The 14,313-nt window shown below is 38.2% G+C and overlaps 1 protein-coding gene across 20 annotated transcripts in view; it reads right to left on the bottom strand.

Annotated features, from left to right (window-relative positions):
* Positions 1-10,495: 10,495 nt before the first annotated feature.
* LOC117406574 (dedicator of cytokinesis protein 9-like) overlaps positions 10,496-14,313 on the bottom strand; it is a 115,042-nt gene continuing 111,224 nt past the window's right edge. For all 20 annotated transcript variants that reach the window (XM_034010693.3, XM_059029041.1, XM_034010688.3 and 17 more), the window contains 3 exons: positions 13,060-13,160; positions 12,775-12,913; positions 10,496-11,810 (listed from right to left, as the gene is read on the bottom strand). In XM_034010693.3, coding sequence (XP_033866584.3) covers positions 11,682-11,810; positions 12,775-12,913; positions 13,060-13,160 — 369 coding nt within the window. In that variant the 3' untranslated portion in view covers positions 10,496-11,681. The remainder of the gene's footprint in view (positions 11,811-12,774; positions 12,914-13,059; positions 13,161-14,313) is intronic.

The raw sequence follows: 14,313 nt of genomic DNA on the forward strand, positions 1-14,313 counted from the left end.
TATTTTTTTTTTAATGGAATTTATAAAAGTACAACAACATTATCCATCCGTGTGTCAGTAATAACAATACAAAACCACCTCTGTAGATCGTTGTTTAACTTTCCCATGTATTCCCAAAGCCCTTGTCTTGAAACTTGAGGCAAGATCACCAGTGAGTGGCAGTTCACATTTATTAGCATACAAAACTTGCTCCAGTTAAATAACTTGAAAACAAACCTAATGCATTATGGAATATAGGCCTATTCAAGTCTAGAATAAAATATTGTCAGCAAGAGAAATATTAGGTTGTTTACAGTTTACTATGTTCATACAGTTTTTTCTATTCTTTACCATGCTTCCCTGTGTGCTACATTGCTTGCCTTATTACGCCTGTAGTATCTGATCCTGTAATACCCTCTATTAACCGATGTCATTCACACACGCTGCTACCAACTGAACGGTACAACGGAAACCGATCAATGCACCTTTTATTGTGAGTCTAAAATAATAAATTCAGCTCTTAGATGGATTAAGTTGCAGATCGTTACTGTCACTTCAGGTAAAACAAACTGCCCAGTTTAACCATGTTCAATAAAAGAAAGCAAGGGATTAACATAATTACTGTACCGTTAAAAAGATGAAACAAGATTTCAATGGCTAGCAGTTCAACCACCACATTGACAGTTGGTTGGGCTGGGCAGAGCCACTGGATCAGCAGGTCCCCACCACACAGGGCCTGACTCCAGGGGGCCGCTGGTACTCCCTGAACCTGTGGCAATACATTTCTCCGGTGATATTTAGGCACTGGAGAATCGCCTGCTTAACAAGGTCATAATCCAAGATGGCCTCATCCGCCATGGCTCAGTAAGCCACCCATGCCTCCCTGATCAAGCAGGGGGCAAGTTGGGTGGCCTGCCATTCCAAGGCCATTTCGGTACTATTGCCACTCGCTCAAACGTGACCAGGTAGGCCTCAAGATCATCCTCCAGCATCATTTTCTGTAGCTTGGGCTTGGGCCACTGGGTTTCCCAGTGGGCCAGACATGCACAAGCTCCCCTATCCTCTCGACGAGGGTGGCATACCACTGTGCCATCTCTTCCTGCCACTGCGCTTCCCTGGCTTCTTTCCTGCTCTCCTCCACATTCTTCCACTGGTCCAGGGCTTCCAAAGAACGACGATCATGTTGGGGTCCATCCTCGAGTCCACGAGATCCCACGAAGACACCACATGTCAGGATAATAATTGATCCCCTCTACCATCAATGGTATTGGGGACTTGAATCAGGTACTTAACATCCCAAACAGTAAGCAAAAAAAACAATAAATACAGTGTCCAGGGTGCAGGTGTCCGTGCTCTGTGCTGCTGTGTCCAGTATTGTTGAGGTGGCAGTGCAGGTGCTCCGGGTGGTTGTGCTGGCTCTGGTAGCTTCAGCTCCCGTGGTCTTCATCTGCCAAAATACACAAAACAAAAACAAAGCAGCGCTCTGGCTCGATCACTTTTCAGCGTAAGGGTCTGTACTCCCGTAGCCGCGTCCCCTTTGTACTGCTAAACTCCTCCCTGTGTTCAGTGCAGTGCCACGCTCTATCCAATCGCTGCATGAGACACAGCTGATCACAATATAGCCATTCAGCAGTCTTACAGCTATGCCCTTTTACCAAGATGGCTGACTTCTGGTTCTGTCCTACCATTGAGTCAGCCCATCCCTGTAAAGACGTACCATCACTTAGCGCCCTTCCTGGTTGGGAGGTAGATTTGCAGCTCAGATTCCTTCTTTCCTGTTCACAAGCATAGAAAGATATTTTTTCATCCTTTACACTTTTGTTATCTTCATGTTTGGTCATGGGATAGCTGATTGCTTTAATTCTAGACTTTTTTATGCCTTAGCAATAAGAAGATGCAATTCATTGTACACTAGCCTTGCACTGTTCATGCAGAATTCAGATTCAGGTATTATTATTATTATTATTATTATTATTATTATTATTATTATTATTATGCAGTGGGAAATGTGGACAAGTAGGCTAGTCTATTGTAGATTTATAACCATAAATATACTGTAATAAACATTTCTACTGGATATATTTTATATCATTGACCTAAACTGCTGGTATTTTAGCTCCATTCTTAGACTAGGCCTACCTTAAGGATCAGAATTGCTGAAGCTATGGTTCTGTAGGAAAATTTATATTATATGCTTTTAATACTGTAGATTTATAATAAATATATATGCAGTCAAATTGTTTAGTAAATAATGCAAGGACCGTACACAGCGCTTTCTTATGTATTATTATCATTATTTATTTTTTATTTGTGTAACGCTATGTCTGTGTCTTTGTTTCGCAGGCTTTTTTTCTAAAAATCAGTGGCCAATTGAGGCAGGCTTCACTTGCGGTTCTTCAACACAACCTAAAAACTTTGTGGAAACCCAGTTAAGAAAGCTGCACAATATCAGTAGTCATGCAAGGCCAAATTGGAACTCAAAGAGAAACATTTAAATATACCCTCCTGTATTTTAATATTAATTAGGTGATTTTCATTTGAAAAGAGAATTTCTCTCCTAAAAAAAACAAAATGGAAACCCAAATTACTCTAAAGGTACTCCAACAAAGCATGAGAAACAGGTGAGACATATTTTTATTGTTCCATGGAAACCCGCCACTGATGTACCAAACATTGTTCATTTATAACGGCCTGATGCAAATAAAGCAACTACAATGTAGTATAAAGACTCCCTCTGAGATGCAATATTTTCACATACCTGATGGACCCCTGGAACCAATAAATGAGATATGACAGGTTCTGCTGTACTTTGTTCTGCTTTCTTGCCTTCACTAAGGGCTCTATAGAGAATAAACAATAGAAGGGAGACAGGACCTCTTCTGTGTGCCTCTTTAAGAAAAAGGGTGAAGAGCAGCTGGAACCCACTGCACTGAAGTTAGAGTATTCTTTCCAGCACCTCACACTTAATTATGCCGCCCAATGCATATTTTGAGAAAATTGTATCAACACGAATCAAATTGTTAATTGCATGTGGTAAACAAGCTAATAATAAAATGATTTAATCTTCATCACAGTACTGCTGGGTTATGCAATGAAGGTGTCAACAAGCTCAAGTTTTTGTTACAGACCCATTTGTAATACTAAATCATAATAAAAGTGCACCTGAGTAGTGAGTAGTGTTCATTATGACCTATGGATTCTTCATCTATCTCTCAAAGAATAGAAAGCAGTTCATTTTTTCAACGTCACAGATGCTGATCACAGGCTTGTTTAAATATTTGTTGAGCGCTATGTTTCAGTTAATTATGCAGTTCTGTTAGAAATTAATTTAAATCAGTCTATTTAAACAAAGCCTGCCTCAATATCATCTAAAAAAGGTTTCTTCCATAGTATGTAATACACTTAAATAACTAGATTTTTTTTTAAATCCAACAATAAGTTTCAGTGTCAATGAAAATAATTAATTAAAATAAATAATATTAAAAAAACAAGCCATATTGCTGTTCAATTGGGTATCAATAAAAGGTTACTTACATATGTACCATGATGATCAGTTACATGAGCATGCTTTTATCTGCATTCAACTGCAGATCCCACATAAAACCACCCTTTCATTCAAAACTCTTTTGGACGATGTTTCACTAGAGTAAGATTAGTCAGCACTGCCATTGGAAATAGATTTAAATGTGTCAGCAACAACAGCAACCCACTTTCAACAGACAATATCAGTCCTCTAACCAAGGCCGGATTAACTAGGGGCTTTAGGGGCTGCAGCCCAGGGCCTCAAAAATATATATAATTTATAATACAATATCTAAAAAATGAATAAGTAGCGTGTGACTGTATGGATCGGAACAACAGGTCTGTTTTACCAATTCGTATTGCGTTGGAGGAGCAGGAACTGCCTGATAATATGACTTGACCTGCGATCAGGTCACGTGCCACTTTTATTTATTTATTTATTTATTTATTTATTTATTTATTTATTTCTAACTATATTAACAATACACAACTTTCCATGAAATTACCTTAAATAAAATAAAAGTGAACTAAAACAAGGGGCTAGTAAGAGGAAAAAAATGAGAAGGAAAGACATAGTACCAAAATGTGTTTAAATGCAGCACAAGTCCTTAAAAATTCTGATGGCCCTACTATTTTTACATAGCTGTTAAAGAGTTAAGATACAGTTTACAATCATTAAGGAAATGAGAAAATTCAGGCTTCAAATTGGATCACTTACATTTATGAATAAAATATTTCCCTAGTAAAAGCTTTCCCTAGTAAAAGCTTTAATCAGTTCATACATCAGGAAATGGTTGGGAGTTCCACGCTGCCTCAGCAAAATAAAAGGAGGAGAGTCTTGGCTACCCTGAAAGAAGGATTCTGGCTGTGGGGTAATTAGCGGATTTGGATTCCTTTGTTTTGCTGTTTTGGGATTTTTGTTGTTTCGGGACTGTGCTACAATTTTTCTGTTTAATTTTTAAATTTTCTTTTCATATCCCGTCATATTGGGCTGTTTTTTTTAAAGCTACCAGACAATGCGAAATTCACTGGGATTTTAGAAAGATGTTTTTTGGAGCTGTACATCTTTTTATTTTTTTTTGGTCGTGCTTGGGTTTGGCCGGGCTACATTGCAGGGGCTGTCAAGGTTTTAGCAGATGGTGCCAGGAGTCAGATGGTGCCAGGTGCCAGGTGAAGAGAGTGAAGGGAAGTGACGTTCATTATTATTCGCTTATTTTTTGGCCGTGCGTTCCCATGATATATCCCACGCCTGGTGGTTAAAGGCCCGAAGCGTCAGTCGAGGGCCTTTAACCACCTCAAAAGTGGTATATATCATCGGAACCGCACAGCACGAAGTGGTTTATACTCCTTATAACACGAATGACTACCTGTCTTTTGTGGGAAGAAAAATAATTATTATTAAAATAATGAAAACACATTTAAATTAAGACAAAACCAGAAACACTTATTGTGTATACATCTGCAGTGTAATATAGTCCCAAATTTAATTTTATTTAATTCATTGTTCGCTTATTAAAAATAAATTGCACACGTTAGTTTATTGTGAATTTCTGCATCGAAAGTGCCATCTCACTAGAAACTAGTGGACTGAGCAAAGGCTGTGATGATGGGCAGTTTCAAATGACACTAAGGAAGTAAGGACTGCAGCTGCGATGGAGACAGAAGCCAGATCTTGTTGAAGCGAGTTTGTGAACTCGTTATATGCGAGGCACACATATTCTAGTACGTTTTCATCTTTTTGGATCTCAAAATATGTTTTTGTTAGTTGTCAGACACCCTCGCTTCCAAGTCGTGCCAGATTAAGTTGACGATCGCACCAGACTTTACGCACCAATCCGACCGCGGTGTCGGGACAGTACCTCAGTTTCCCGCAGATGCTTCAAATCCAGGCTGGTAATTCAGGGGGTGGTGTCTGGCCTTGTCGTTACCTGCTTTTCTAAGAGTTTTTCTGACTGACAGGAATACATTATTGCTGGTTTTAAACTTGCTGTCAGCAGAGATGTTGAAACTTCTACTGTTAAAATATGTATTTAGTCCAACTCAGTGTTATAAAACTGGAGACTGAATACTGGTCCTCAGTTGAACTTCTTGCACTGGAATAAAATTCCCTTATGACGTTGAGATTTTTTGGACTTATTTCCATAAAATGAATGTCCATGTTTTTTTCTTTAAGTACAGTAGCCAGCCCATGCTGTAGTGTTTTTTTGTCTTTTTTTTCAATCTTTGTTTTCTTCTATTTCATTTAGCTGTTCCTCATCTACTGTTATGTGTCTACTTTTGCTGATGCACTTACTTTATTTATTTATTTTTTTCAGGTGGACTGCTGTCTTCACTCAGAAAGTTGGTGTTGTACCAGTTATGTGGAGTTTCATCCCCAAATATATTAAAGGAAGTAGGTGTGTTATCACACTGCTTAACAGCGGCATTTTTCTTGCCATTTGGAACACGTTGTGCGGATGCATGGGGCAGAAGTGTGGAGTAGTGGTTAGAGCTCTGGACTCTTGACCAGAGGGTTGTGGGTTCCATCCCCGGTGGGGGACACTACTGAGGTAGCCTTGAGCAAGGTACTTTACCTAGATTGCTCCAGTTAAAACCCAACTGTATAAATGGGTAATTGTATGTAAAAATAATGTGATATCTTGTAACAAGTGTAAGTCGCCCTGGATAAGGGCATCAGCTAAGAAATAATACTAGTAGTAAAAGTAATTAACTGCACTGTATGTTGCCACCATGTTGGTACCCAAACTTGCTTGTGTCTGTGTTCTGCAGCTATGGGACCATAAAACAAGTAAGTAACAAAGTGTGTACTTGTTAATTTATTGTTGTTTACTGGCTGAGGTCAGTCTGTACGATAGTTTGAGAACCATCCCCATTCCACTCCCCCAGAGATGTTCTCTGTTATTCATAAGAAACATAAGAACATAAGAAAGTTTACAAACGAGAGGAGGCCATCCGGCCCATCTTGCTCGTTTGGTTGTTAGTAGCTTATTTATCCCAGAAGCTCATCAAGCAGCTTCTTGAAGGATCCCAGGGTGTCAGCTTCAACAACATTACTGGGGAGTTGGTTCCAGACCCTCACAATTCTCTGTGTAAAAAAGTGCCTCCTATTTTCTGTTCTGAATGCCCCTTTATCTAATCTCCATTTGTGACCCCTGGTCCTTGTTTCTTTTTTCAGGTCAAAAAAGTCCCCTGGGTCAATGTTCAACAGCTCAGTGGTTATGCTTAACTAGCCTAAAGAGGTGGCAAAAATGACATAATGTTTTACTTAACAGAATGTTATATACTGAATATCTAATCACTGCACATGATGTATGTACCCCTATGCTTGTTATACTGTAATAAATACTGTATGCATTTCCACTGGACTGCAGACTTTACAGAATACAAGGCCTGGGGTTGCTGCTTTTTGTTTAATGATCAACTTCATCCTGCTGCTATCAGTTGTTCAGAATCTAAGACGTTATCCAAAGAAAAATTTAAGAAACAACAAAGCAATAAATCCCTTACAGGAACTGCCCAATGAAAGTAGTGGCACACCCTGAACTAGCATGTATGTTCTGCTTTTGTTTACATTCAAGAATATAATAAGCAGAAAACAGGATGTTTAACAGCGGTTGTTTAGATAGCAATGTATCCAATCAATGGTCAAATACGTGGAAACCAACAGTACACAGTCAGCTTCTGAGGACTATTAAGAGTCTATTAACATCATATCATCTGGGGGCAGGGCCAATGGTATGAGAACACTCACAAAACTTCATTGACCATTTAAGACATTGAAAAAGACTTCTAGTCCAAACATTTGTCAAGGAATTGACCTAATATTGCTACACACGTTAACTTTCGATTGAGTTTTATATAGTTATGAATATTTATGGTAGTCAGTTCAATTTTTGGTGTTCCATGTCAAGATCGATACCACCAAAAGTTATTGTTGCATCAACTGGAATTGAAAAAAAAAAAAATTCTTCAATAGGAGGAAAACAGAAAAACTTGAATTGTTTTGAATTGGATAAAACACCCAAAACAAAAGCAGTTGAATGACTGGACAAGATTTTTCAATATCACTATTTTATCACAGGAAAAATACAGCCAAACCAGAAATAAAGCATGGTTAAGATATTTATTTTAGAATCGTGTAAGTATTCTTCAGTTGTTTCTTATTATGCCCCGCTGGTCATAAAATCCCCTATGAATCTTGGCTGTTAATCTTGTATTTTTTTTTTTAGCTTTTCAGACGATTCTCCTACATACAGTACCAGTAATTTTCTTTGGATGTCAACTTCTTTCAACCGTTTCAGTTGAATTTTTTCTGTGGTACTTCTTGATTATTGCGGTGGTCGTGCATTTTGGTAATCCATATTTCTCTGCTCTGTAACCATTTCCTTTGTCTGCTACAAGTTCTTTTCACAAGAATCCACCTGCTCTGTTGCCAAAATGTTTTTCTTAAGTAGATGGCATGAATAAATAATTATTGCTTTTCTGGCTATGACTTAACTTGACTCCATAACTTAAAGAGTAAGTAGCGGGGATCTGGAAAATATAGCGTTACTCGCCACCACAGCTGTTTTCTGACAATGGGATAAGTGGTTCTATTATTTATAATTATTTCGATACAAAATCAACTTTTTATGTAAAGGTGCCAGTACTTTTATCATGCACACATATATTAAATTGTGTGTTTGTTAAACTACTAGAAAATGTGTACTTTGGTCATATTAATTAGTGGCTAATGTTCACTGAATACTTGTCTTGAATTATACAGAAAACTTATTAAGATGATTTATTTAAGTTACAGAGAAAAACAGATTCTGTGGATATATGGGGGTCTGTCTGCCTGTGCATCCATTATATTTACAAACATTTTCTTAAATATTTAGGCACATTTTGAGGACTGCAAAATTCAGTCCCTATCATACCCAATCCTTTTTATTATTAATAATTTCACCTTTTTTTTTTTTTTTTTTTTAAGGTCTTTGTACTAGAATTTAAATCCTTTACTGAATTCATAAAAAAAAAATGCAGGTAAGCTAGGTCCACATTGACCATGGATCCAAACAGCAATGTTGCTTTAAAAATAAATAATGCAAATAAATCATTGTGTAGTGTATACAAAGTATGCTGATGTTTGAACACAATTCAAGATACACAGCAGTCATTCCAGTACCTCAGCTCAGTTACCATGGATACAGTCCACATCCCCCTTAGCATTCTTTCTAACCTGATTAACAGTGTGTTCAATGCATATTGAGGATACATGTGGAACCTGCTTAGTTATTTGCTTTCATGTATGTATTAATGTACTCTGTCAAGAGTTGTTTTCAGTTGTTTCCTGAAAGTTTTATGTTGCAAGAGATTTCTGAAGACAAATTCCAGCAAATACTGCACAGTGACTTGCAGATAGAGATGTCTTATTTCTTGACAATAAAACCAATGATTTATTATATGTTAGGAGAGACTCTTGTTCTCATTGTTTTACCCATTGTAATAGCTGTGACAACATTTTAAAATTGAAGTGCACCCAGTTTCCATAGAAAATAAATTGCATGCATCAGGTTGAAGGAATAAAAAGTGCCTCAATCCAACATGACCTTTTTATTAAAGCTGCAGCCATCTTGTGGGTACTGATTTCTTCTTGCTTTTACAGGTCCATTTTGTTTCTATAGGTTTCTGTTTCTGTCCCATTTGTGTGTCTTTCATTCGTCTGCTTTTTTGTCGCCTCAACCTAGCTTCTTGTGATGAATAAATCTTTATCCAATGTGTTTTGCGAAGATGAGATTTCGATTTTCAATTCTTGATGAATCCCCTTTGCTACAGTTCTTGGAAAAGCTCTTCCTCCTTATCATGCATTACATCTTATTCCAGTCTTAAGCATGGAAAGGGCACAACGAAGGGTGTAATGCAGTCTGCTTGGACGTTTTAAATGTGGCCTCAACAAGTGGTGACAACTGATACATCAAGCTGAAGAGAACTGCACATTCGATTACACAGCTGATACATCAAGCTGAAGAGAACTGCACATTCGATTACACAGCTGATACATCAAGCTGAAGAGAACAGCACATTCGATTACACAGCTGATACATCAAGCTGAAGAGAACAGCACATTCGATTACACAGCTAGTCACTTAAACACAATACAAGCATGCTACGTTTGGCAAATACAGTTTGGAAAAGAAAAAAACTTCTTTCAGATATGTTAGTTACAGTCAGTTCTGCACCATGATAATTCTATGTTAATGCAGCTGAATTGAGCACCTGTGGTTGCGTGACAGCATTCTGAAGAATCTAAATACTGCTGCTTTTCAACTAAATGAATCCAGCCGGCAGTATAAATAACTGCATACAATACAAATACAGGGGAAGACCAGTTTTACAGTTTTATTTGTATTTATATGTGTTGTAGGGCTACCTTTTGTTGTGTTAATCATGTGGTCTAATCATTCTATGTGGGTAAGGCCTGCGACACCAAATGCAGAGTTGTTCTTCCAGGAAGGATGCTAAAGATAAGAAGTTGCCCTCCAACCGTATAAAGAAAATATAAAACAAACAGGCAGAATTTCTTTAAAAAAAACATAAAAGAAATGTTTTTCACCTTTCTGCTTTATCTAGTTCAGATTGTTGTTCTTGAATGAAGTCACTAGATATATCAGGAGAATTCAGCTGCTTCCATTTTCCCCATTGAGAGTTATAGCAGGTTACTGGTACCAGTGAGAAAGCGAACGTAAAGAACCTTTGTTGACAAGACAACACTTTAACATTTAAAAAGCAGCTATATTATTACCATCCCAACTTAAATGGTCTATTGTGCAGTAGCTCAGAATCAGCTTGAAGCAGGCAGCATATTTGAATATTACTCTGTATACATAATGTTGAACTGTACATTTCAGTGCAGCTACCAGTTTTTAAATACAACCACAACCACTTGATATTTAGCATTTTGGCAGATTCTCCGTTTCAAAACAAACCCAATAAATCACAAACCTTGAAAATCTGCAGAGAAATTAGTGATTTAATTAAAATAAACGCATTAGGGAACATTAGAATTTAAATACAGTAAAACAGTTCTTTCAGTTAAATTATAATAATAATAATACAAAAAAAAACTTGCTTCCCAAATATAAAATTATTTAATTAATGGTTTTAAAAGAACATTAAAATGGTAAAAGCTTTAAATTACAACAACCATTTCCACAGTATGCATTGTCACTGGTTACATACTCCATCACTTTGGCAAAAGGATGAATGTTATCATTACAGTGTGTGAACCAAATATTGCAAAGACACCTTGCTAAAAGACGAATATTGCACTTGTTTATATACAAGAATAAACACAGCATTTGATCTAGCATGTTATACATGTGTCTTAAGACAATTAGTGTTTAAAGCAGAAGGCTAAAGCTTGTATGGGAAGATACTTTAAAATAGGACAACTTTATGTGTAGAAATATAATACATCTTCATGTACGTTAAGTTTGGAATGTACCAATGAACATTACGTAAAGACCAATACACATTGTGCAATAAATGTTCATTAATACATCCTCCAAAGCTGACTATCCAATTCTAGAGCAGACATGTTTAATACACTTGGATACATACAAAAAGTATGGACAAGATTTTTAGGCCCATTAATACAAAATAATTTCCCAATATGCTAGAACAAGGTGACTAATTACATGCATACAGTGTTCTTGTTGCTTAAAATCCACATTCTGAAGTCTCCACAGGAAACACTACACAAGAACACAATACAGTTACAGTTTAATATGTAAAATATACAGAATAGCTTTCAAATAAGAAGCCTGTTTCAAATATGCTTTCAAAATACCCCTTTTTGTTGCTTTTTTACACCCTCCTTCTCCTTGCCAGGAAACCTACTTAATTAACCTGATGTTAATACTTATGTACAGAATAATACAGATTTGTGTAAACTGGCATAAAAATATCCATTAGGTCCTCTTTACAAGACATACACTCTATTCCTAAGTAAGACATGGTACAAAGGAAGTTGGACTCCAAATACCTTTTTGGTTTCACCAGACCTACCTGCTTGCACATGCCCAATATTCAGTTTTGGAGAAATCCTGAGTGTGCAAGCAATAACTTAAAAAAAAAAAAATTAAAAGGAGTTCTTAAATAGAAATGTCTCTTTCTGCTTTGCAGGTTGCATGTTGCTGTCACACGACTGAAGAGCTGCTGGGGATCCCATGGACGGTGGTGCTGCTTGGAGTTCCACTGATGGCATTGAAGATATGAAGCGAGTTCGGCATCACGCTGCTCTTCATCCCATCTTCAACGGGAGAAATCTTAAAATAACAATAGAAAATGAGTCGTCACTCCTCAAGTCTGACCTGCTCCTTCAACATTTCAGCACCACACGCACATTCTGACATGATTTGTCAAGCCTATTTCACAGCTATTGGCCCACTTTACTTGTGCCATTATGAGATGGTATTCCGATTTATGATGATTCAGTCCAGCAGTGACCGAGACGTGGAAATGAACCCATTTTCTTCCTATGAAGCACCAAAACTCATTTAATTCTGACATTTTTGCTCCGAGAGAGATGATGCCATGATAAAAAGATGGGGTCAAGTTCGAAACAACTGGGCACTGTTGGGCCAATTATTGGTACCCACATTTTTCACTGCCGATTAGGACCACTGGTTGCTAACCAACTTAATTTTTTGAATAAACAACAAAAGTGTGTTTGAGTGTAAAATATTAAACCTGACAAATAAAAAGTTCAAACTGCACAAACACTGCACATTCAATAAAAATGATACACTATATGCAAAAGTGCAACAAGAAAAGCACCATATTACCATCCGATCTGTTCATGTTAGCACAAGAGAGCACGAAGGAAAAAAGATAACACTTCAGTTAGTTGATATATTCGACAACATACGCTTCCATATGCCTCAACTAAATGAAGACGGCTTATTTAAAAAGGAACACATACCAGGACCTTTAAGCTACCAGGGTACCATTATTATGGTAGACATTACTATATGTACTGTCTTTACATTATCTATTCTAGTCATTGAAGGTGACTTCCATTAAAAACATTGTTCACGCTGTCTAATGGCTAATAGTTTGTTACTTGTTTTTAAGTAAGTATTACATAGTTTGTGGTTTATTTGGTAACACTGGTTTGACTAAAAAATGATCTAACAGCATTGGGTATAAGAGGAACTAGAAAACACATTCAGTTTTACAGTAAGTCTACAGTAGGAATTTAAAAAGTTATGGATAAGCAGCAAAACATACCTGTTCGTGCATGATTTCCGAAAGCTCTCTTGCCATCTCTCTGTAGTTGGCCTTCATTTCTTCCTGATATTCCAACTGATCTTCTTTAATTAGCCTTTCATTTATCCCTAAACCATGACCACTGGCCTCCACAAATTGTCTGCAAATAAACAAACATGTATTTCAGTGACATACATAACCCCACCCCTATAGTGAGTGGGATACATAAATAACATAATTACCTTTTATAACAAATCACAGCTTGTTATGACAGTTTCTGCAAGGTCAACGAGAACTGAAACTCACCTAAATACCTCCTTTAGCTGCTTCACTTTATTATCAGGGAACCTCTTTGTACTGGCATCATCTAGGAACGCTCTTGCATACGCTAATGGTCCGACATTTACCTTGGAAAAAACGAGAAAGCGAAGAACCGTTACTATTGATTCCGCATTTCAATAACATGTCATTTACCAAGGATGATTGGGTGTGAAATGCCTCCTTCATTTTGCAATAGCAAATTTCTATTAGTTATAGGAATAATCCAAGATCAGGAACCTGACCCCACCGACTGAACCATTTTCAACCTCACATAAACATTAGGTCAAAACTGTCTATTTTGCTTAGATCACTTAGCTTTCAAAGAGTCTACATCTTTATCTAAATCATGCCTAAATCAATTGTTATCAGGTCCAAAAACCTACTGTGTTTTAAGGGGGGGGGGGGGTGTACTCCTGTCCTAAAATGTAACAAGTGCCTATGCAAAGTGTGTTCAATAGTTGAGTTTACTGCAGTCAGGACACCCTGGCCGACCTAACCCTCCCTCCCCCCGGACGACGCTCAGCCAATTGAGCACCGCCCCCTGGGAGCTCCCGTCCACGGTCGGCTGTGGAATAGCCTGGACTCGAACCGGCGACGTCCAGGCTATAGAGCGCATCCTGCACTCTAGCGAGTGCTTTTACTGGATGCGCCACTCGGGAGCCCAGAGTTTACTGCAGTCTTAAATGTATTTATTTATGTATTTATTTATTTTTAAATTTAGTAGTCACCAATTGATTTTACCCCATTTTTCTCCCAGTTTGAAATAGCCAATTGTATTTAGGCTCAGCTCACCGCTACCACCCCCACATTGACTCAGGAGCGGCGAAGACAAACATACGCTGTCCTCCGAAACGCGTGCTGTCAGCCAACCACTTCTTTTCACTCTGCAGGCCCGCCATGCAGCCAACCCAGAGCTACAGCGTCAGAGGACAATGCAGCTCTGGGCAGCTTACAGGCAAGCCCAGTCTACAGGGGTTGCTGGTGCGCTGCCCCCTGGGAACTTCTGTCCACAGTTGCCAGCTCTGGGCAGCTTACAGGCACATGGCCAGTCTACAGGGGTTGCTGGTGCGTTGCCCCCTGGGAACTTCTGTCCACAGTCACCAGTGGAACAGCCTGGACTCGAACCGGCAACCTCCAGGCTATAGGGCGTATCCTGCACGCCACGCGGAGCGCTTTTACTGGATGCGCCACTCGGGAACCCCTATTTATTTTTTTAATATCTATACCGGACCAATAAAA

The sequence above is a fragment of the Acipenser ruthenus genome, chromosome 8, assembly GCF_902713425.1.
Source record: "Acipenser ruthenus chromosome 8, fAciRut3.2 maternal haplotype, whole genome shotgun sequence".
Classification (NCBI taxonomy): Eukaryota; Metazoa; Chordata; class Actinopteri; order Acipenseriformes; family Acipenseridae; genus Acipenser; species Acipenser ruthenus.